General features: G+C 39.0%; 2 protein-coding genes across 4 annotated transcripts; one reads left to right on the top strand and one right to left on the bottom strand.

Moving 5' to 3' along the window:
• Positions 1 to 358: 358 nt before the first annotated feature.
• On the bottom strand, positions 359 to 15,148 carry plb1 (phospholipase B1). Its single transcript, XM_037796387.1, has 43 exons — positions 15,037 to 15,148; positions 14,250 to 14,293; positions 14,079 to 14,142; positions 13,889 to 13,952; positions 13,735 to 13,769; positions 13,325 to 13,391; positions 13,189 to 13,237; positions 12,130 to 12,195; positions 11,976 to 12,041; positions 11,836 to 11,888; positions 11,577 to 11,649; positions 11,387 to 11,494; positions 11,188 to 11,241; positions 10,698 to 10,766; positions 10,453 to 10,539; positions 10,305 to 10,365; positions 10,163 to 10,221; positions 9,253 to 9,326; positions 9,097 to 9,140; positions 8,366 to 8,474; positions 8,192 to 8,243; positions 7,989 to 8,069; positions 7,377 to 7,442; positions 7,164 to 7,264; positions 7,004 to 7,085; positions 6,062 to 6,166; positions 5,869 to 5,964; positions 5,685 to 5,756; positions 5,512 to 5,589; positions 5,332 to 5,392; positions 5,190 to 5,248; positions 4,232 to 4,299; positions 4,104 to 4,147; positions 3,914 to 4,013; positions 3,761 to 3,812; positions 3,542 to 3,622; positions 2,649 to 2,714; positions 2,338 to 2,432; positions 1,979 to 2,060; positions 1,659 to 1,763; positions 1,432 to 1,527; positions 1,247 to 1,321; positions 359 to 1,121 (listed from the first exon to the last, which is right to left on the bottom strand). The coding sequence occupies exons 1-43, from the start codon at positions 15,095 to 15,097 to the stop codon at positions 858 to 860; spliced, it is 3,288 nt and encodes a 1,095-aa protein (XP_037652315.1). The 5' UTR covers positions 15,098 to 15,148; the 3' UTR covers positions 359 to 857.
• A 2,449-nt stretch (positions 15,149 to 17,597) lies between these two features.
• ypel5 (yippee-like 5) lies at positions 17,598 to 22,419 on the top strand. Of its 3 annotated transcripts, XM_037796600.1 has the most exons (4): positions 17,598 to 17,734; positions 18,651 to 18,653; positions 19,925 to 20,094; positions 20,207 to 22,419. In XM_037796600.1, the coding sequence occupies exons 3-4, from the start codon at positions 19,954 to 19,956 to the stop codon at positions 20,429 to 20,431; spliced, it is 366 nt and encodes a 121-aa protein (XP_037652528.1). In that variant the 5' UTR covers positions 17,598 to 17,734; positions 18,651 to 18,653; positions 19,925 to 19,953; the 3' UTR covers positions 20,432 to 22,419. The 3 variants fall into 3 exon arrangements, with proteins under 3 accessions (XP_037652528.1, XP_037652529.1, XP_037652527.1); XM_037796601.1 differs by lacking the exon at positions 18,651 to 18,653 and having other exon boundaries at positions 17,622 to 17,734; XM_037796599.1 differs by lacking the exon at positions 18,651 to 18,653 and having other exon boundaries at positions 17,652 to 17,830.
• The last annotated feature ends 1,869 nt before the right edge of the window (positions 22,420 to 24,288 follow it).

The raw sequence follows: 24,288 nt of genomic DNA on the forward strand, positions 1-24,288 counted from the left end.
CAGAATCATTTGTGCATGGGTGGTTTGTGTAATTTATGATATACTGGTATTCTGTATTCCCTGCATATCTAAAATAAATACCATTAAGGTGTAATGGTGGTGATTTCCTTGACAACATGTCAAGACTGGTTGGTGTCTGTCTGTCCGGATGTCACTTGAACAATCACACTACATCAGAGTTTATATGAATTATTGCTAATTATTTATTCCAAATAACCAAAACATTTACAATTATTACAAACAAAGGCATTAAGATAAAAAAAAGAAGACATATAGAATTACATTGTCTTTATAAGTATTTATCGTTGCGCAAAATAGCCACACAATGTTTGATTCATATTTATATCTAACAAGTATTGACTTCAAATACTTAATTTCTTCTACTTCATTTTAAGCAAAGGCACAAATTTGCCTCAAGGGGCTTTACAATCTGTACAGCAAGCAACACCCTCTATCCTTAGACCCTTTTAATACATTAAATATATAACAGAGGTAACAAGTTAATGTGCAGCCAGTCATTTTTTCTTTTGCACATGTGTTGATTTGTAGTGCTTGGTGACTGCATTGTCTCATTAAGTCAAGTTGTTAGACCAGCTACAACATTTAAATATGTCTTTAACTTCAATGAGGTTTTAATGCAGGACTTCTAATAGAGTGTCATTCTGTTGTCTTATTTATTGCTTTCTTTAGGTGAAGACTGGTGTACCCTTTCCACCTCTGCATCCAGTAAAATTACTAAATACATATAACTATCTTATCATGTCTCGATATGAAAAACCACAATCACTTAAAATATGTTGTTTTACAGTTGTGGTCCTTTGTATAGTCCGGTGCAAAAAAATACAGTAGGTAGCACTTTAAAACACGGTGCCCTTCATCTCCACTGCAGCCGTTAACATCTGCTTGCTCCTCTTGGCTCTGCAGGAGAGGAGGAGCCAGGTGACAGCCCAGCCAATCAGAAGACCTGTCACGGCCAGCACAGCAGCGAGCCACACTGGCACGTCCTCATTGCAATCACAGCTGTGAGGTTGTGAAGTTGTGCTGTGCGTTATGGGTGCTGTGGTGGTGGTGGTGGTCGAACCGGGCAAGCTGTTCACCATCGTGAAGATGTACGGATGCTCCTGCAACACACAAGAGGGAAAGTCTTCTATTCAATCACACCCACTTGTATGAACCATTCATGCAGATAAATCCCAAGTGGGTCAGTGGCAGCATGTGAGACGTGCCTGTGTGGCAGCTTCCTTACCTCGGTGGGGCACTTGATGTTACTCCTGGTATTTGTGAAATTGCTGTATGTCTGTTTTTTACCCACTGGCTCCAACTAGAGATGAAACAGAGTACATCTTTGCTCAGCACATGACTAAATTGCAACGAGACTTATCCACAACCCTTCCCCCTGTCAAACAGTTAGCCATTAACTGTTGGACTCACCATGTTACTCCACAGAGCTGCAGCCATGTAAGCATGTCCCCGTTCACTGAAGTGGAAGCAGTCCTCAGAGAAGTAGGTGGTGTCAGGTCTGCCGTCCTGGAGAAGAAATAACACAACATCAGTGTTAGTATGTGCTTTGAGGGGAATGGCTGGGTTACCGTGTGTAAAGTGTATATGTTTGTATATGTAGAGTGCAGTGGAGGCTCATGGGTACACGTAAGACTTACAGCGTTCAAAGGGACGATGGAGTTCCTAAAAAAGGGCTGCACGACCACAGCAAAGTCCTCTCTCTCTTCGTAACGGCCTCCATACACCAATTTTTCCGTCTCGACCTGAAAGAAACACCACAAAATTTCAATTAGTTAAAACAATTCAAATTCCATCTACTTCTTCTCCCTCGTTGAAAAATCCCGAATCTACGAAAATGCAAATATTTTCTGCACAGTGTAGCTCAAACGTCTGAGTGAAATAGCAATAAGCAAAACCCATTATTGAGTAGAGAGGAGACTTTAACTAGATGCTGGTCACATAGTTCCAGTCTGCTAACCTGTAGTTCCCGATTAATCCGTTTTACTTCAGCCAGCTCCGGGGAATCCTCTCCTGGCAACAAAAAGCACGGGCAGATATACCTGTGGATCAAGGGGTGAAAATGAACAGCTGATCTAGGAAAAATAAAATGCTTTTATACATGTTAAATCAGCACTGAATACATTTTTGTATTAGATTCAGGGATGAGGCATCCTTTAATAAACACTAAATTATTATACATTTCTTTGCTGGATTGACGAGGTGTTAGATCAATATTAAGAGAAGTGCTGTTGATTTAAAGGAGCAATCTGCCTTGGACTCTGTGGTCTTAATTCAAGGAGAATTGATTTTGCCCAAGTGGATCGATCAAAAGCGTACTTTTGTAACACACTGCACCCGAGACTATCCCTTTTGATCCTGCGAAGACCTTCAATTTCTAGGACCTCCAAGACGTTGACAATTGTCCTGGGAACCTACGGCCAGAAACAACATGACCTTTATGCACTTTCAGAGTGAAAAGAGAATTGATTCTTAAATCAATGATAATTTACGGGAAGAGAAGGGAAGAAAATGTGAACCTTTATAATCTGGGAGGGAAAGCTGCACATTTTTAATTATTTTATAGTCCATTATGGTATTTTTTTGCACAATCAACTGTTATTTCTTGGTAAATAACATCATTATTTTACCTCTTTGTACAGCATATCCAAGCTTGCCATCATATGACGACTGTAGTTCTGAGGTGACATAGAGGCCTGTAGTTTTGAGAACAAAAGAATAATAAAATCACACGCAATCCACAGTGAACACATGTACTCTTGTGCTTTTTCTTTCATTGACAACCCTCCTCTGTTGTGGCCACAGACAAGCAGAATAATTAAAGCACATTTCAGTGGAAACTGGCCAAGTTTGTTGCTAAAAAGTGCATATCAACCGAAAGAGCCGCCAACGCCACGCCATGCAACATGTATGAGCGTATGAGCAACAGCTAAGCTGTCACTACCACAGTCTCAGAGCTCATCTTAAATTGATGCTGTGCTTTGATATTCTGCTTCAAAGCACAAACATTAAAAGAGAGACTACACTGAGGGGAGTAATGTAGAGAGGGAGATAAAAAGGGAAATGGAGGCAAAAAGGAGAAAGAGAGAGAAGAAGAAGAAGGAGGGAGTGAGACAGGATGAGTCTGGGCTGACCTCTGTGTTGTTTATGCCTCTTAGAGAACAAGGCCTGTCACTGTGCCTCGTGTGCTTGTTTCATGCAGACAGAGGCCTGCGATAGAGGAGGGAGGGGGGGCGATTTGTGTGACAGAATGTGGCCATTGAAAAGAAACCATGTCTGCTCTCATCTTACTCTGACACAATAAAACAATCAGGGGAGGGCTGCTCACAAAGCTTGATTATTCTGCTCCGGTGCATCGTCCCGTTTGGACAGTGATATCATGAGACGGCTCTATACACAGGGCATCACACAACACTAGACGGGATGTTTGGCCACTGTGAGATTCTTTTAAGTGAGGGGAATGTCCTTCATCCATTGGATCATCCTGCTTTTTTCCATGTGACGACTTCTTAAAGCAACTCACCCGATCGTTGCAGTACTGACACAGGTCGTTGCCTCCAATGAAGAGGGTCACCAGCTTCCAGTCATTCTCAAAATCCACCGTCTGTTTTTGTTGAAACGATGGCGAGAGGATCAGAAAGAAAGAGAGAGAGAGAGAGAACAAGAAAGATGCAGATCAGATTTGTGGCCACAAAACAACATCAGTGCATGCATTAGTAGGGGCACCCTATATTAAACTCACAGAGGCATTCTTCATGGTATCAATCAGGCGTCGGACCTGCCCGGGGATTCCTCTGTGTGAGATTTTTTCATGAGTGCAATTTTTCACGAGTGCAATGCAAAATGCACATAACACATGAAAGTGAAACATGATCAGAGAAATGTTTGAACTCACGATATCTTAGCTCCTGATACAGCCATGTTGAAGCCAGTCTGCCATTTCCCTTGACCCTTTGACACCCCTTTGATTTTAGGATTGAACTTCTTAAGGATATCTGATGTGTAAAGAAGTAGGGAAGTTTTGTTACAGTCCAAATCTGCCATCTAGTGGTGCTACTGTACGACCAGAAGGGCTTGGGACTTACTAGGTAATGTTGTGACAGTCTCAAGAGTTTTGTCTCCTCCAATGCTTTTAAAACAAACAATTCATAAAATGATTACAATGCATAGCACATAAATGTGTTATGTGTATAGTTTGTGTGCAGTCTCTCACCTCCAGGACACCCCTCTGTACTCAGTTCTTAGCTGCAGGAGATTCTTTGCCTTGGCACCAAAGCCGGCCTAAAAAAAGACGCAGAAGTAGATGGTTATACTATTCAATTATTTCTCTGTTTCTCTCTCTGACCCATTCAACTAATAATGCAAAAGATGCAAAATATGACAAGCTGGATTTTGCAGAAATGGTGCGTAGAAAGTGACGCACAAGACAAGAAAATGCTATAATAGCCCTGACTAAAAATAAAAATTGGTAATTATTTATTTACCCAGAATCCCCATTACTACAAAGGTAGAAACTACTCTTTCTGGAGTCGGTATACAAACACAACATCACAATTTAAGACCAAATATATAATTAAAATCCAAGGCAAAAAAGGAGAAAAAACACTACAAGAAACAATAAATCAACAACAATAAAAACTGCTAATGACAATAACAACAACAAATGACAAAAACAAAAAACAAAAGGAAAACAAGCAAACAAAAACAAATAACATGATAGATATAATAATAATAATAATAATAATAATAATAATAATAATGATAATAATAATAATAATAATAATAATAATAATAATAATAATAATAATAATAATAATATTTGCACAAACTACTCCATTCTATCTCCCAGTATAATTATTACATTGTTTGTTAAACCACTTATGATGTAATAAGCGGTAACATAATAAAGAGGTGCTGTTACATTTAATGTATCTAATTCTTTTTATCTAATTTAATCTAATCTGTAATGTCATTTTTAGTCTATTAACAAGAAAGCGAGCAAACTTTTGAAAACAGAAAAGTTCTTTACAGGAAGAATAAAAGGGAAATTCAGAAATCAAAAAGGCAGAGACTAAACATATAAAAGTAGGAGAAATAAATATATCAAGTGGGCCTCGGGTTAATATCATTTTATCAAGCAAAATGTTTAAAATCCTTGTGTACAAACTCACAGTTAAAGAGTCCCCCACAGCAGCCACCACTTTGATGTCTGCTGGTCGTAACCTGTGAACTAACAAAAGATCAACATGAGCATATTTTACATCTAACATTTATATTTTACTTTAGGTAATAGTGAAACCTTGACATGCTTACCTGAAGTGGGCACAGAGTTGGATGGAGCTGTGTTAACGCAGGAAAAGTCACTGCCCCAATTCTAAAGAATGGCAGAGACATATTTAAGGGATTTATAGTTAACTTGGCATCATGCGTTAATAATAATTACTTACCATTTTGAAGATGTGTTATGTATGAAACATAGAAACTATGACCTACTGTGGCAGGAGCAGAAGTGGGTGGAGGGCCTGGAAAGGTGTAGTTGCTGTTGACAGCAGTCCTAATAAATGGGTTGGTCTGATAAAGAAATAATCAAAAACACATGAATACACACAAATGATTTAAAAAAGCATGTAATGTATAGTTTTTGATATAATTGTGGACTCAGTCACCTCAGAGGGACACTTCAGGTCGATGCCAGCTGCGAAGTCTTGTGTAAACGTCTTGTTGCCCACTGGCTCTAACTAGAGATTGTGAAAGTCATGTGATTTATTTTGTATCCTTATAAGAGACATAAAAACACATGTGCCAAAAATATAAATATAGGAAATGTCTTGTAATAAAGCAAATCTTTACCATGTTGTTCCAGAGAGCCTGAGCCATGAGAGTGTGAGCTTTCTGACTGAGATGAAAACAGTCGGGTGAAAAGTACGAGCGATCAGGCCGGCCATCCTTTTAAAAAGAAGGGATAGAAATGTAAAAAAAAGTACTAACATAAATTAACAAAATATAACTTCCTTAGGTATATCTAATGGTTCAGGTGTGTTACCTCTAACTTGGGAAGGATAACCTCCCGGACAAAGGGCTGTAGGACCACAGTGAAGTTGTGGTGTGTGTCATAGCGGCCAGAGTCAATTAGCTCTCTCATAGCATGCTGGATGGAAAAAACAGCCAAAAGATAAAGAAGTCTTTGACTTTTCATTGAAAGATATTTTGTGTTGACAATGTCATAATGATGATGTAATGATGATGATCTGGCTCCTAAAATGGGGGTTAAAAGCTGTTTTAGGTGTTAAATTTATGTTCTCAAAGTCAACTTAAAGGTACAGTGTGTAGGATTTTGTGACATCTAGTGGTGTGGTTGCAGATTGCAACCAACTGAGTACCCCTTCGCTCACTCCTCCCTTTCAATGACTGCGGTAACGTGAGCCGCCGAGTGCAAAACCGTGGTAGCGCTGTTAGCCCCGCTCAGAGGCCATCCTTACTATAATAACACTACTTTAGGAGCAGCGGAAGTCAGACGGCATCTGGTGCTAACACGGTTTTGCACTCTGCAGTTCACGTTACAGAAGTTTGCGCGTTGGAGAACTACGGTGGCCTTCAGGTTACGTAAAAACGTGAAAGGCTCTCTGTAGAGCCAGTGTTTGGTTTGTCTGTTCTGGGCTAGTGTAGAAACATGGCGGAACAACATGGTGGACTCTGTGAAGAGGACCCGCTCCCTATGTAGATACGAACGGCTCATTCTAAGCTAACAAAAACACAACAATTCTTAGTTTCAGGTGATTATACACTAAAGAAAACATAGTTATGAATGTTATATTCCATTTCTGCTAATAGATCCCCCGAAATGTTACACACTGTTCCTTTAAGACTAGTGAATTTGTGTTGTAGCAACAGAAATTTGTAAAGCGCTTAAGAATATATACAATAAACTCTTAAAACTTCCTATAAGCATCCCTTATTCTTATCCCCTACCATCCTCTATTTGTACCTGATAGGCTTTATTGACGTCGTTGACCTTCTGGAGTTCAGAGGATCCCTCTTTAGGCTTCAGTATGCAGGGGCAAACTAAACTGAAACATAAACATAAAAACTGTTAAAGAACGACTTGGTCTGTTTTTTCTTTACTTACACAACCAAAAATCACTGACCTTACAAACCAGGTGGGACAGCCCAGAGTTTTATCGTTGTGCAGATCACGCAACTGTACAATGCCTAACAGCTCTATCAGATTGACAATGGCACGGGGAACCTGGATGATACAAAACATTAAGTTGTAGGCCGTCTCTCATTCGCGTTATGACTTTATGAAATTGCCAACATACAGTGTGGTTGTATGTTTGTGCAAGAAGATGAAAACATACTTCACTATGGAGTATGTCCAGAGCTTGGCGGATACGACCGATCACGTTCCTGGGTGAGAAAAAAATCTGTGGAAGTACACGAGACCCAAAGCTTGAAATGGAGCCTGTGCATACATAAACAACTATTTCATAACTTTTCATAAATGAATCTTTTGAGTCAAACATGTGCTTGTTCCATCTCAAATGTTAAGATGTTTTTTTTTTTTTTGGTCTTTTATGATGTTTTGGACTGTTGATCGAACAAAACAAGCAATTTGAATATGTTACTTTCAGCTCTGGGAAATTGTGATGGGCATTTTTCACTATTTTATGACGTTTTATTAACAAAACAAATGATAATGATTGTTAGTTGCAGCCATAAAACACATTGCATATCATGTTTTGGATTATCGTGGCTATCTATATGACAAGGAAATTATAAAACAGATTTTAAACATAATTTGATCGTCAGTTGTTGCCCTAAACAATATTGTTTGACATGTCAACAGATCCTAAATCTATATTTTTGTAGATAATGTAAAACAGTTCAACAATCAAATGAAAATAAGCAAAGGATAATGCCAAAGTTAAGGACAAAATATGACAATTATTGAAAAAAAAAGAAGTGCTCACGCTGTCGGTGCAGAAGTCACAGATGTCATTGCCACCAATAAACATGGTGATCACTTTCCAGTCATTGTGGAAATCGATGCCCTGTAAAGGAGATAAGAGGTAAATGTTCTGTTCTAATTTGGTAATTGTGAACATAAAACCTGAGACAAAGGTTACATGAGAGCATAATTATCTGCATATGTAGTTTACCACTGTTGCCTTACCGAATCATTTTTCATTTTGTCCACTAGGACATGCACCTGTCGTACCATGTCACTGGAAATAGAAAGGTTTGATGGTGAAATTCTTGTTCTGGTGTCACACAAGTTCTGCTGAGGTTTTATTTATTAAGATTCCAAATGGAGTAAAAAGTCAGTAATACTAAAATGATGACTGACCCACTCTTGGCTCCGGCCACGGCCTGATTGAGGAAGGCTCCTGGAGAGTCCTCTTTACCTATTCCCTCTGAGAAGCCGGTCAGTGAGGGGTTAAACTCCCTCAGGATATCTGCAGACCACAAACACAGGGAAGATCAGAAAAAAACTCAAATGGAAATTGATACACATGATTGTGCACATTCTGTATTTTGTAGTAGATACGGTCATTAAAATCGTATAATTTTGGTCACATATGAGAAGAATCAATGTAGAACTGAGCATGAAAGTTAATTTCAATAAAACCATAACCTTAAGTCCACTTACTAACTTTTTTTGGTTGAAAGCCCCAGACTACGACATCAAGTAAAGTGAACCTCAACTTAAGTTTCTTTTGTTAAACCAGTTAAATTGATCATGTTATTCTATGATTTATTGCATTTAGTGTTATTTAAACAAGCTTCTGATACATTTTATATACATTTTTTAACACTATAGAAAATGTGGCATCTTGAAGGCCATCCTAAAATATATAGTTGTTTCAGGTGACTCTGTCTGCTGAACAGTAAGCCTACTGTATAATGATGGTGATAAGACGCCATCATTATAGGCGTTATCAAGCACAATGCTACAATTGGCCAATGATGGACATCTGATATTTGATTAGATAAACCTTGGAAGCATTATTATGTCATTTCATTTTAGACAATGCTATTACAATTTTAAAAAAATGAATAGATAGGAGACAAACATACTTGGCAGAGTGGTCACATTGTTGATGTTTTCATCACCTCCAATGCTGAAAATTGAAGCAACAGCTTGTTAGTTTCAAATGTAGCTTCAAATAAACTGTTGAGGTATTTTCCCACACTATTAGAATTTGAACAAAGGTGTCATTTAGCTTATCTTACCTCCATGACAATCCTCTGTACTGTTTAATGACTAACAGAAGGTTGTCCGTCTTTGCACCCACACCATTGGCTGCCTGCAGAAAAACAGATCAGATGTGAGATCGTATGACCAGAGTAGAACCAGAGGATTTTTTATTGAACCAGAAGCTGTGGGGGTCTGCAAGTCATTTCTCAGTAGTAAAGTTAAAACTGTTTTTTTAATAAGCGTCATAATCTACCTTAACTCCCAGTGTTTCATCCCTTTGTCGCTGCGTTTACATGTCCACACACATCCACACACAAATAGTACAAACACAACAGCTCCATGTCTTTACACGCCATCCTGTTCTTTATATATACTGTACATCTGGTCTTAAAGGAACAGTGTGTAACATTTCGGGGTAACTATTAGCAGAAATTGAATATAATATTCATAACTATCTTTTCATTAGTGTATAATCACCTGAAATTAAGAATCGTTGTGTTTTCGTTAACTTAGAATGAGCACTTCATATCTACATAAGGAGCGGGTCCTCTTGACGGACTCCGCCATGTTTCTACAGTAGCCCAGAACGAATAAGCCAAACTCTTTACGTTACCTGAAGGCCACCGCAGAGTGCAAAACCGTGGTACCCCCAGCCGCCATCTGACTTCCTATGCTCCTAAAGTAGTGTTATTATGGTAAGGATGGCCTCTGAGCGAGGCGAACGGCATTACCACAGTTTTGCTCTCGGCGGCTCATGTTATAGTCTTGGAAAGGGAGGAGTGAGCGGAGGGGTACTCAGTTGGTTGCGTTCTGCAATCACACCACTAGATGCCACCAAATCCTACACACTGTACCTTTAATCTATATTCATGCCTGTTGGGATAAGTTTGTTTTTAGATATACATTTAGACCATATAGCAAAAAAAGTAGGAGAAGAACACTCACAGTCAGAGAGTCACCTACTGCTGCCACCACCTTGATATCTCCAGGTCTAAGCTCATGAACTACACAGAGAAACAAGTAGTTGGATTGAACTACATTTCCCAAAAGACATCAGTAGAATAAGAGCTAAAAAAATATGTTTTACCTGAAGTGGGTGTAGTGGGAGATGGACTGCGGTCTGTGCAAGGTATCTCAGTACCCATAACCTGCAAACATTTGGTATATTCAAATAAATGTAACTGTATGTGCAGCTATTCTACACTGTAGTTCTGAAGTTGAGTTGAAAGTCTTACTGGATCTGTTGGTGTAGAGGCTTTACTGTAAACTTTGCCCTGTGATTCAGAGGGGGAATTCTTCTGCGTCCGCAGAAAAGGTTGTTCCTGGGATGGGAGTGGATAAGAAGATGTGGTTTTAAGCATAGTATCGGATTTAAAATCTTGATATTGATCATATCTTTAGTACCGAATGCTGCTGCAACACATTGCATCATTTTGTGAAGCATTTCTCTGTAGCAGGGTTATGGGATGGCGTGCCTCACCTGAGTAGGGCAAGGAATAGTAATGACGCCAGTGTCCATGACCTCTGCCTGACCTGTCGCCGGCTGAAGCTGGAGGAGGAAAAGTCATTAAGTTTATAGGTTCAAGTGGGGGTCGTTCTGTGCAGCCAATGACCACACAGGGTCAAACACTGCTGATTACACAATTCTGGTATCTGCATAATAGACGTGGAATGAACAAACCTAGAGAAAGTCATCCTGTAGGATAATCTCATCAAGTTAATCTTTACATCTTGTATCTAATCTCTTGTCAGAGTTATAAATGTTCACTGTAATCATTGTTCCATCTTACTTTTACTTTGAGGGATTATGATAACTCTTCTCTGTTGGCTCATTTTTTACAACAGAGACACAGGGTCAGATTCAGTGTCAGAACAGCGAGTGATTTAGATCAATGGTGAAGGTTTTCAGCCTAATGTATAGTACAGTACACTGTAATTGTTATTCAGGAATTTGATTAATGAGAACTTACCAGGTTTGTCCATAGCTGAACAGCTATTTGGTTTTGGTCAGACCATGTGTCCTCCTGCAAAGAAACACACGATACATGCTGGTTACACATTAGCCATTTCAAGGGTCTTTCATGCATTGCAACTGGAAGGACAGCTAAATAATTTACAGTTGTTAGTTACACTATTGTTGATTATAAATGGTGTCTTTTCTTTATTTACAGAATCTGAGATGAGTTCGAGGATAACTGGCACAGACTGCAGCAGGGCGGTGAAGTCTGCCATGTCACTGTGCCACTTTGGATTCTCCAAGACACGACTTAAAGAGTCCTGAAAACAAGACAAATGTATGTGTAAAGTAAATAGTCAAATATGATTCAGACCAGCCCACATTTATTTACATATATTTTACCTGCAGTGTTTTCAGAAGAGTTGCTTTATATAGTCGCTGGTTTATGCTTTCATCTTTCATACACTCACACCTGCTAGAAGGTAAAAAGCAAGCAGATCACTGCCACATGCATTTTACAATAAACAGGATCGCAAACACTAAGCTGCATGCAGTACATGTAACAAGCAAGGTTTCGATCATGCCAAAATAAATGAGTAAATATCGTTTATACAAGGTATCTTGGCTAGATTTTTAGTACCTAAAAATTCAAAACACTCACTTGTCCTGCTGATTTGTGCTCCAGACCACGACGTGAACTAAAGTGCGATGCAACTGTAAACATCATCCAGCATATTAGATTTTTTCCCCCCCATTCTAACTGTTCATGACAAAACTGTATTAAATAAAAAAGTGCAATACCCTTTTCTGCAACAACTGCAGAGCTGCTTCCACTTCCTGCACAACAGCTGTAACATCTGCAGCAACCTGAAGAACAAAGAAAGAGTAATACACTCTGAACATTCATTACTAACTCTGAGGTCAAACATGATTTTGTTGTAGTGACGCATCTTACATGTGGTGAACAGGCACATGTGGAATCTGCCTGGACAAACAGCAGCACGAGCTTCCAGTCCATCACCTGCAAAGATACAATAAAGAGCAGACTGAGCAAACTCCATCCACTGTGAGAAGAGGGTTAGTGAGTTCATCCTGTTGAGGGTCATGGAGGCTTACAATCTATCCCATCTTACATTGGCTGATCAAGCAGGTTACTCTCTGGACAAATCACCTGTTTAGTCAAACTCTCATTAACAACTAAGATGTTTGAAATTCACCCAACCTGACTTGCATGTCTTTGGACAGTGGGAGAATGCAGAGCACCCAGAGGAAAGTCACATGAACACGGGGAGAACATGTAAACCAGGACCTTCTTGCTGTGAGCTGACACAATAACCACTAAGACACAGTTTCGTATAGCCGGAAATGTTGTTCTTTCCGGACGGTTTAAACTGCTCAGAATTCCAATGTACTTAGGTGCAAATGGCAAATAAAACTCTTGAATCTTGAGCTTAATCTTTCTGACATTCACTGTAGCATTTCAGAATCAGTGTAGCTCTTCACTAACAAGCATTTTTTTTTGTTTTTATCTGTCACTGCCATGAATTAAATTTGGTTAAATGTGATAAATGAACAGTTGGACATTTGGGGAAGCTATAGCCAGGAGACAGTGAGCTTAGTTTAGCATGCTGAAACAGGGGGAAACAGCTGATCTGGCTCCATCCAAAGGCAATTAGTCAACAAAAATTTAAGTGTAAAAGTTTTATGGGGGACTATTTCTTGGCCGGGCACAGTGACTTCCTGGAGTCGTGTTGCGGCCAAGAAATAGACTACTAGCATGAAAAATTCGGGACACTCCCAAATCCCAAATCCTCTCTTGTTTGTCCCATAAAAGTAGACTAAAACCAAGTTTTGATTACAGCCTATTAAACATTAAATACTGATCATTGTGAAACATTATTTTGGTGTTGCCCACAGACCTGCGCTGTTATGTCCATAGCCTACATGAATTATGTTTATGGCAGTTTTTTTTAGCTGTGTACAGTCGTGATTTGATTTTACGACCTTTAATTACCTGATGTGAAAGGGAAAGAGATAGCTCCTCAGCTTCCTCCAACAAGCTTCTGCAACACATGTAACACACCCGCAGTAATATCCTCATACCACATATGTGTGTGACTGTACATGTGTGTGTCGTATGTGTGTGCTACCTGGGCTGCACTGATGTCTGATCCACATGTTGAGTGATCACATCAGGGTTAAACATGGACAGCAGCTCTATTGAACACACATAAACACAATTGTATAGACTCAGTCTACAGTATGTTCAATTCCTTACAATAAAATCAGACAGTGGATTATGTGCATTATGTGGTAACTGCTGCTGAAAGCATCCATGTTGCCAGTTTTGCTTGCTTCTATGTGAAATGAAGGTCAACAACCTGTGTTTATGGCCCCCTCTCTTATCTTCACAGATAAACTGGATACAACTGTAAGAATATTGTTCTGAGAGCTTTTCTCTAGAGCTCTGTATCTGATATTTCCTCTGACATGGTCCTGCTTACGACCTTGAACTGAACCAGGTCTGAGAACATAATAATAAAACAATCAAAAGACTTACCAGCGACTCTATTGACCACTCTGGATGTTTCATCCCTAATGATGAGAGAGGATTGATAAAGGTTTTTACATGATAGCTTCGGGTTTGAAGCAGCTCAGGAAGCCACATTTGTGTATTACTGAAGTATATGTGCATTGTGTTTGTGGCTGTCTACCTGTGTGAGAGTAGAGTTCCCAAGACATAAACAGATGAGATGTCAACAGGTGTGAGAGTATGAACTGATGGAGAGGAAGAAGTCAGCAATGTCATGGTACAACACTAGATAACATGTTTTAGAAGTCATTCAGTTTACATTCAATTCAGATTAACATGATTATTGATGATGATTGCTGGGTGCAGAATACCTGAGGAGGATGGGGATAAGGAGACAGGTATTGGTGAGCAGAGTATCGGCATGTAACTTTCTGTCTGTAGCACAGAAAAACAATTTCTCAGACAGTCATTGACACAGTATCAGAGTATCAGAACAATATATAGAAAACATTATTAATACATATATTACTGTCATACTGTACCTCCTCTGTTAGATCATTTTCTCGAACATCAACATTGACAGCATCTAAATGTGACACAAGTAGCTTAGTACATTTATAAGATACCGAAATTAACTCAAAGAGGCAAAATTTCACTTTAAAATTGTGAACGTTTAAAAAAAGTTAACAGGTAAGAATATAAACACTTTCATCCTCCAATTCCCCCTAAAATATAGCAGCTTTATTGAACATAGTAAAGTTTCTAAAAAAGGCTATTTCTTTTGTTAAACCATGGCAGGACATTTTCTATAAAGATGTTTATTATGTTTCTTACAATTTACTTTACCTTAGAGGTCAGTACTGACTTAGATGACCTGTTTTATGACTATTTTACTTTGCATCCTAAACTCATTTGTGCACAGTGGACATTTACTGTACATGTAACTAAAAGAGATATACCGTAAACTTTTCTTTATACTGCATCAGCCAAAAAAACATACATATTACATCCTGTAATCCTAGCAAAAGCTCACACTTTGTAATACACAAGTAAAGCAACAAGTAGTTTATCTATATTAATCCACAGTGAGGCAACTGGCCTATGAGTGCTTAATTAGGGTACAACATGCATAAAAAAACAGTGTGCACATGACCACAACTATCCTTCAGAACAAAAGCAGACTGGCTATTCAGTGACTAATTCATTCTGATCTCATCACACGACTGAGCCACATTTCACTTAAAGGTACACGACTGCAACAAATAATTCAGCGTACAAACCTTTTTGTCGAACCAATAAATGTGAATAAAACCACGTCCTGTACTTTACCTGTAAACTGAACGCAGGATCCAACAAGGGCTGCCAGAATCAGGAGTGCAGATCTAGTCATGATGAGCTGCTGAGTGGCTTCCACACTGAGGGTTTGTGTAATAATACCCTCCTCTTTCCCCCCCCTCAGCCTCAGAGAAAGAATGAATGTGACTGTAAAAGTAGACTGTACCTGTAAAGGGAGTGGAGAAGGAAAAGAGTTCCCGAGAGGGCAAGCTTTAGAGTGGAATAGAAGAGGAAAACCATGTGAAAAGAAAACAGATAATTCCTGTGATTTTTTCCCCCCACTCACACTCTTTTATTCTCAGTCGTATCTTCCTCTTATCAGTTTATCTGGATAATAATCAGCCATATAACAAGTCACACCACCTCCTCGCTATCTCTGCATTCGTTTGTCAATGTGTGTCTGTGTCATCTGCAATTTTTCTCGTAAATCTAAAGAATATCCGTATGTATTGCAACAGATCACACTGACTCATCATGGAAGGTCAGTGAGATGTTCAGTTGTGTTTATGGCTCTCATCATGACAATCATAAAGCATCAATACATCTTTACATCATAAGTTTAATGGATGAAAAAGACTAAACACACAAAATGAACCACAAAACTATCATAGTTTGGTTTCTGTATTTTAACAGCCGGATGGTAGCACTGTTTATATAATGATATCCAAATACAATTATGAGTAAATACTAAATATATGAATAATTTGTATAAACATTGATTGGACAGAAACCTTTTAAACTATATCTAATGAGATGTTACTTCTCAGAGCTTGCCGTTTTCAGTTTATTTATTTTATGGTTCCAAGGAAAATGTTTTATTGTTGTTTTTTACTTTTATCTTTTACTGTTATTTCAGAGAGTTTGTATTTTGGCCACATAAACATCTCCGTATTTGGAGATGCTCCATCATCTCGACTAACAGTTTATGGACACAGTGATGATAACCAGAGTGATTTTCCAGGGAAATGAATACATATGTGGTGCATAATAAAAGTCATTTGGGTGTAAAAGCTCAAACAACCATAAATGTTCTGCCTCTTAATGAAAGCTTCTTGGTTATCTAGCTTATAGAGAAGGAGTACATCATTAATAATATTGACAGAACTATGCAAAATCATAAGGATAACGTGCTAGTGTGCAATTTCATTTTTAATCATTTTTAATATATTGCTCTTTAACTTCTAACCATGCTAGAGCTGCAGATTCATAAGATAGGGTTTTATAATTATATGTTAACAACCAGCAATTTAGTGAAGCTGCACAGGTTGTTTTGGAGATGTGATAGGAGATAGGATTAGGTTGCTAAATTGGCCTACTTTACGAGTTTGTCCTTAGATTGGCTTTGCAGATAGCCTGATCCTTGGAGTCAAGAGGGAGTAAAACGTTCAAAAGTTCAAAAGTTATCTTGATGTTGTGGAGTTGTCAGATTTCCATCAAGCAGCAGAACATAATGTTCTATTGTTGTGATATGTTGCATCCAAAAAAATGTATCCATCAAAATGTTGTGGTTGCTCAAAACCTTACTAAGAGACTGCAGTATGTTGGTTTTTCCTTTTATTTTTCATCCATCTGTATATTATATTTTAGCACCTTTTTTTTCAACCAAGCTTTGCATTTCTTTCCTCACAGGATCAAGTGGGAAACGCACAGGTGTTACTAATAACGTTAACGATGGCTCGTTTCTTCTCTTATAGTGTCCCAGTAGTCACAACATAATTTTACCATTGGTAGCCTACTTTAAGATAAGATTTTGACTTTGTAGATTCATCATTGACTATATTTTTAGTTTATTATGTGGAAATGTTGTTTTTTGGTTTCTTCAAAAAAAAAAAAAGAAGAAGACATTTTTTCATAATAAATTTGATGATAATACCAGCAAAATATTGTATTCATAAATGTAAATTAAATTAATGAATTGTGAAGGATGTTAAAACTATATGTAAATCTAATTTCTAATTTGGCTATTAAGACAATTAATTTCTGTTTGTTTCATAATATTTTTGTCTGTTTTGCCACACAATAAAAATAAATAAATAAATAAATAATAATAAAAAAGGCCATGCGAGAGTATGACAATAATTTCACTTAAAAACTTTAAAGATATTGCATACATTCATTGTTTTCATTGCTTTTTTGTTTTTTGAGGAAGAAATTGTTGACAGATATAATTCCATTTCTTTCATAAATAAAAAGAAATTAGGCTTTTTTTGGGGTAAATTTACACTTATGAATGTGGAATTAAAATTGAATTAATAAGAAAAACATGCATTACTGTCTTTGTCACTGTAATCATAGCAACCAAATATAATATTTCTATAATACAGTGCAACATCAACGAACAAGTATATAATTATTGACATCTTTCCACAATTCACATGTACATTTACAGGACCAGAATAAATGAGAGCAAGTTTCAGGATGTGATTCGCAGAAGGAACAATTTACATCTATGTCACTATTTAACTTTTGTAATAAATGTTTCACTGGATAGAATCTGTGAATCAATTTAAATGACACCTCTTTTACCTTATTTGTTAATTCCCTCATGGTTTTCCTCCACTCTGCTGACACCTTGTGGAGCACCCATGACCCTCTACGTCACAGGCTGCTACGTCATGACCGGATGTTGATACTAGCTCGGAGCTCAGACAGGAAACAGCTGAACAAGAAAAACAAAGAAGCGACGACGACGGTAAAAACAACAGATGTGCGACTAGAATACACCTCAAACATCGGTGACATTGACGCTGGTGGGAACACGTTGTGCTACTAAAACTAATTAGAAAAGGTAGGAAGCCGTCATTTGGAGCTGAGCTGAGATACACGAGTTGTTGTTGTTGTTGTTCGCTGTTAGCTCGACGGCTAACACAACGTTAGCTTCTTTTAACTGGATGAATCAGTAGGACACCATTCAGCCACATGTCCAAAGTCTCTGTGGATAACAAGCAAACGTGTTCCCTTTTGACAGTTCAATCTTTTTGAAGAGAGGTTATGTTATTATTCTTGTTAATGGCTTTTTATTTTCAGTACCATTCAAAGCTCATCTGCCATCTATAGTCACCAATCCTCATGACAGACAGGCAGGAATAAGAAGTACTTGTTTAATAAAATGCTCAACAAAGAGCTATAACGTTGCTACCTTACTACTAATCTGAGCTCATAATGCAAAAAAAAACAAGATGCATCAGCTAACACAGTAAAAAGAAAGAGCTAAACAAACCATTTAAATAGAAGGAAGTATACAAATAGGAGCAGTATATACAGTATTGACAATAAACAGACTATTAACAAAATTGCACAAGTGTTAAATGATATTGCAAAGTGATGAATGAATGAAATTACATCTGAAAGTATCAGGTTGTTGTCAGTTCTTGGTGTGTAAGTAGTGAGTGGTCTACTGGGAGCAGTGCTGGTTGTGGAGTCTGACAGCTGCAGGAAGGAAGGACCTGAGATAGCACTCCTTCACACACTTTGGGTTATGATATTTCTGTACATGGCTAAGTTGCCTCATGTTGCCATGTATTTACTTATAAAAATGTTTGTCTGTTAAAGATAACAAACGCTGCTGGTTGACATTCAATTTACATGTTTAGTGCAGCATTATAAAGATGGTCACTGTCTGAATTTGCTGATGCATTGTTCACAAACACCTGACATGGATTAAAAAATAACAAATTCATGAGGATATATGTTAAACATAGGAAAGGATATTGTTGGGGTGAGTGATATGGATAAAATCCTGTTATGAAAGTATATGTTATTTTATAAAAAGGGAAAAAGTCCAGAGTGCTCGGAAGTTCAAATCAATGTGATGAAGCTGCTCCTTGGTGGGGTACACAAAGGTTAAAAAAAGGGGGGAGTCCAAGGCACTCCTCTTGCAAAAAATATAAAAAGCCTTTATTCAATTGGCTATTTCATGATGAAATGCTAAAAACAATGCTGGTATATGTAAGATTGGGTAACAACCCACGTGTAGCGGCACAAACAGCCTTCTTCAGGGTGTCACACCCTGTATTTTTTGCTAGAAGAGTGCCTTGGACTCCCCCCTTTTTTGAACCTATATGTTATTTTATATTGTGATGATAGATATTCAACACAAAAGCACATTTTCTGAAGTGATCGGAAAAAAATGTGAATTTAAAAAATGAAAATAATCGGACCACAATGCAGGTAAGCTGGACTTGCTTTACGGTTTTACAGATGTTTCACCTCTCATTCAAAAGGCTTCTGCATAATTGTGTAGGAGCCTCAAGCATTTAACTTCTGTAGTGCTGGTTAGGGCCAACCAATTACAGATTGATTTGGTAGAATCTAGGTCACACCTGCTGAATGAAATTACCTTCTCCGCACCCGACCAGCACGCACACTTGAAAGGCGGTGAATACATCGGGTGGCACATTTCAAGCAGCAGTTCTTTTGTGGGTTTACATGGCTTCAGGGGCACTCTATTTATCCTCCCGAAAAACAAGTAAAAGCCCCACAATACTGTTAGAGAAAGCGAAACTAGAAAGAATCAAAAATAACTTCACTTAGTCCTTATTTCATGTGGTTACTTAAAGCCTTTGACTTCGCATGTCTAGATATCCCATTGCCTGGATGACTGAGAATCTTCACAGACTTAAAAATCCAATGTGATCATAAAACAGTCACAAACTGCTCTTTGATTTACAACATTGCCCATAATAGCCTCACACACCAAGCCATGTTAAAGGAGTAGCCACCACGTTATAAACGGTATGGAAAAACCTCTCACAATTTTATATTACCGTAAGGTTACATTTTCACATAAGGGTATTGTAAAGTGTTACTGCCTATATACTGTTTATAGTCAAGTGCTATTTTTATATAAATAGTTTTCTCTTTTTTCCCTTTCTTATTTTAGCCTTAGTTCAGTCACTCAGAGATTTGACGATGGGACGCATCTTCTTGGACCACATTGGCGGAACTCGCCTCTTCTCCTGTGCCAACTGTGACACCATCCTGACCAACAGGTCTGAGCTTATCTCAACACGCTTCACAGGAGCCACAGGCAGAGCTTTCCTCTTCAACAAGGTACAGAGACATTAGTGTTAAAGTTTACTTCTAAATCAAACATTGTACACAGATTCAGTATCTAGTTCCCTGCTTCAAAATGTGTGTTCATGCTTGTGTCTCAACTCCACAGGTGGTGAACCTCCAGTATAGCGAGGTGCAGGACAGAGTGATGCTCACCGGCAGACACATGGTGAGGGACGTCAGCTGCAAGAACTGCAACAGCAAGTTGGGTTGGATCTATGAGTTTGCTACTGAGGACAGTCAGCGGTACAAGGAGGGACGTGTCATCCTGGAGAGGGCGCTGGTTAGGGAGAGCGAGGGCTTTGAGGAGCACGTTCCCTCAGACAACTCATGAGCCCCTAACCTTCGGATTAACTTGCGTGAGGAAAGCTCACTCCCGTATCCACCTATCCCTCTCCTTTATCCCCTTGCCTCTGCGCTGCGCACCACCACATGCAGACTTAGTGGTCAGTGAAGTTTTGGCTTCACCCCTCCACATCCCTTCCCTGTCTCTGGCCTAGACCTCTGCTGATTAGACGATTGGTTTGCTGGCTCTACTGTTGCTGAATAGGCTTCCCCAAAATACTTCCTGATTTATATGTCACAGGGCAACCCCCCAAAACAGCTGGGGGACACCGCTAGGGAGTTGTAACTTCACTTGTTTACGTGTTCCTGCACGGTCACCACCTCACAAAGCATGCTCCACACTCTTTCATATGGTAATTAAACACATGCATGATAATAGACCATGGTCAGTCATACAAAAATCATCACCTAGTTGTTGTTTATTTAGATAACTGGAGGCAGTAGAGCTGAGTATGTTCGTCATCCAGTCGGGGGGCAAAGAACCAGCCCGCTTTGCACAGCAATGTTAAATGAACCGCTGGAGTTGTCGCTCTACATATTGCTTACGTGCTTCTGTGTTGTGACCTTTGTCTCAATGTATGTGTCACTGGTGAGCACTGAATGCAGTTAAAACCACGATAGTTGTTATTTCTACATCAGTTACCTTTTATTAGATTGTAGTGTAATGAATGATAGTGTTTAAAATCTATGTCCCAAGTCCAAATGATACCGTAAGGACCGCACAGATTGATGTCATATTAAGTATTCATTGTAGTGTTTGACCGTGATGGGAGTTTTTATTTAGATCTGGCTCACATGATGTGTATTTATTTTTGATTGACGTGACATTCTTGAAATGTACACAACGTGGCTTCAAGTGTCCCATTCTAGCAGTTCATAGTGTGGAGGTGATCTCGTACGGTTTATCCTACAATTTAATTCAGCTCGACCACTCTCCATCTTCTTACCGTGGATTCTGTGCCTGTGTGGTGTGCCGTGTGAAGAGCAACATGTCATTTCGGTGACTTATGAGGAGCGTGTACCTTCCAGCCATGTGTCTTCAGTGTGACGGAGGACGAATGTGTCTGAGACGTGATGGGGACATTCTCTGGCTGCCTGCCAGTTTCAGGACAGGGTTATGAGAGGATGGGTCATGCAAGCGTTTTGAAAGTAGGCAGCACTGGGAAACAATGTGAGACGAGTTTATAGACGGCGTCTGGAAAAATCACCAAGAGCAGTTAATACATTATAATGTTAGAAACGACACCGAAAGTGTGTTTAAATATTCCATTTATTTATTTAACAGTTGACTCCGGATGCCATCTCCTACTCTTAAACTACTTTCAGGACAGTGACCCATCCTCTTTATCATCCTAGGCTTTGGGCACATTTGTTTCTTACAACACAAAGCAAAGCAAGCTTTAATGGAGTTCTAGTCTTTACAGTTGAGCCTTTGTCCTCTGACTATGCCAGAGCCTCCGTTTTATATCATCAGTGTCCTGTTGAAGATTTCAATCAAAATGTCACATCTCAATCTCCGTGACATTATTTTTGGAGCGGGTCGTAGCACAGCATCATGGCCCTGGTGTAACATTGTGCCAATTCAGAGCGTGCATGCCTGCAGGCGTTACCAGAATGGTCCAGCCTTCACTAGCGACCCTGTTAATGTTTTTGCTCGCCTTTACAAGGTCATGCAAGACAGTGGACAGTTGTCATTTCTACAAAAAAAAAAAACAGAACACTGACACCATCCATATCCCCTAAGTCAATGCAGTGTATAGTCAATGGCCGTGAGAGAATATTATCGTTTTGTTCTTCACTTTTACCATTTTATTGATAGGCCGTTGTTTTTATTTGCTTTACTCTGTATGATTATTATTTTGTTGACACATTTATCTTATTGTATATTTTATTTCTTGATTTGATGATTAAAATGGCTATAGCAAGGTTTTCTCTGATGTGATTTCGAAATAAACATTAGTCTTGCTGGGTTCAACCTATTTGTCTTATGCGTGCTTGTTTTGTAGCTTAGAACACATTTTGTCAGTAAGAGTCAGATAGTTATCAATGTTTATGAATACAGTTTGAGTATTCAGGTGTTTGAACACATGGCTATAATGACCATGCCAAATTATATGTTTCTTCTCTCCTCCTTTTCACCTCTTCCTCAAGATGTTTGCATTTTAGATTTCAAATTTGGCTTAAACCTGGTGCTCAAGACCGATTTGAACATAAGCGCACACCTTGATTTACATTTGGTGTTTTGAATATTGTCATGTTAATGTCCATAAAGGGATCTTTAGACCTCTAGGTGGCAGCAGGATACTGAGAGATGGGAGGATTTCTGAGGATGCATGTTGCTGAGTCCTCTGACGTTAGCCTGCTTGGCAGCCTCTGTAGAGCTCCACTGCAGTCTGGAAATATATGTCAGTTATATTACTCAATGGATCAGAAATGTTTACTGAATCATTATAAAAAAAATACCCAAATACAGGCAAATATGGAATGAAAAAGCAAACATTTACAACACATCTAAACTATAAGTTCCATTTTCATTCCTACCTATTCAGTATTCACCGTGAATCATCAAAGATGAAGAGGTTTGACTGCATTGGGTTTATAAATAGACGGGTGACGATTCTCTCCTAATCCACCCACTAATATCGCAGTGCTGCCGTGGAGTTATTTATAGCTGGGATCCTGTTGGAAGGGTTTCTTTGTTAGTGTGTCTGTGTCACAGTGGTGGAATCAACAACAGGTCTGCTTTCCTGCAGTCACTCCTGGAGGCGCCCTACACTCAATGAGCACGCAGCACTAAAGTTAGCTCGGACAAATATGAATTAAGGTTGTTGGAACACAACACACTGTTCTGGGCACAGCTGTTTTTGCATCCACTGCTTGTTCTTTGACGGATCTAGAGCATTAATGGGCTGAGAGGATTGGTGTTTTTCTGACCATATCTAGAGCCGTTTTGACATGACTAGAGGCAAAAAAAAAAAAAAAAGGCTCCACCTCCACAGAGCTCACTGTCCTGCTTTATAATTCATAGTTGACGTTGTCCCTGTGTAACCTCGGGATTATCTGCTCTTTATTGAAAAAGCCATCAAGGCCAGATAAGATAATTACACTGCCTTGTTGATCCTATTAGTCTGCATGCAATTGGATAGACATTACACAAATCTAGATGTGACAATCTGTGCGAGTGCGTTGAGAGAGCTATTTTTCCACTAGCCTTCAGATGCTTCCACAGTGCTCTTGGGCAGGGCATTGAGATTAACGTTAACCTTAAACTCTTCCGTTACTAAGAGATGCGGTCTTTCAGGACCAAATCTAATAACAGGAACACACTTAGTGAAGTGATGCTCTCATGTGGATGGTGTGGTGCATCATCCATCTTCCTTCCACCCACTGTCAAACCTATCAGAGCAAATTTTGAAGTTATATTCAGATGCAGCGGATGATTTGGAGGGTGTGGGGGGGGGGGGGGGGGGGGGGGGGGGTCCATAAAAAAAAGCACCGGGAGCATAATTGCACCCTTAATTGGCCCGTGATTCATCGTCCTCGGACGGCTATTTTAGTTTATCCTCTCCTTTTGTCTTTGATTCCATGGGATGTCAGCGTCACACCCCCAGCATCTATTCCCACAGGAGAGCAGAGATATAGAATATAGAAATAAACTATCTTTCCACCACTCTCTCTTCACACACACACACACAAAAGGAGTGACATCATTCTGTCAGCAGGAGAAAATAGCATGCTTTCCATTGACATCACTCCACATCCCGTTGCTAAGAGACAGGGGAGTCAACATTGGTTACTATGGCGACTGCACTTCACCTTCAAAGCTCCTGACCTTTTTGGTTGTCT

This window comes from Sebastes umbrosus, chromosome 16 (genome assembly GCF_015220745.1).
Source record: "Sebastes umbrosus isolate fSebUmb1 chromosome 16, fSebUmb1.pri, whole genome shotgun sequence".
In the NCBI taxonomy this organism is placed as follows: Eukaryota; Metazoa; Chordata; class Actinopteri; order Perciformes; family Sebastidae; genus Sebastes; species Sebastes umbrosus.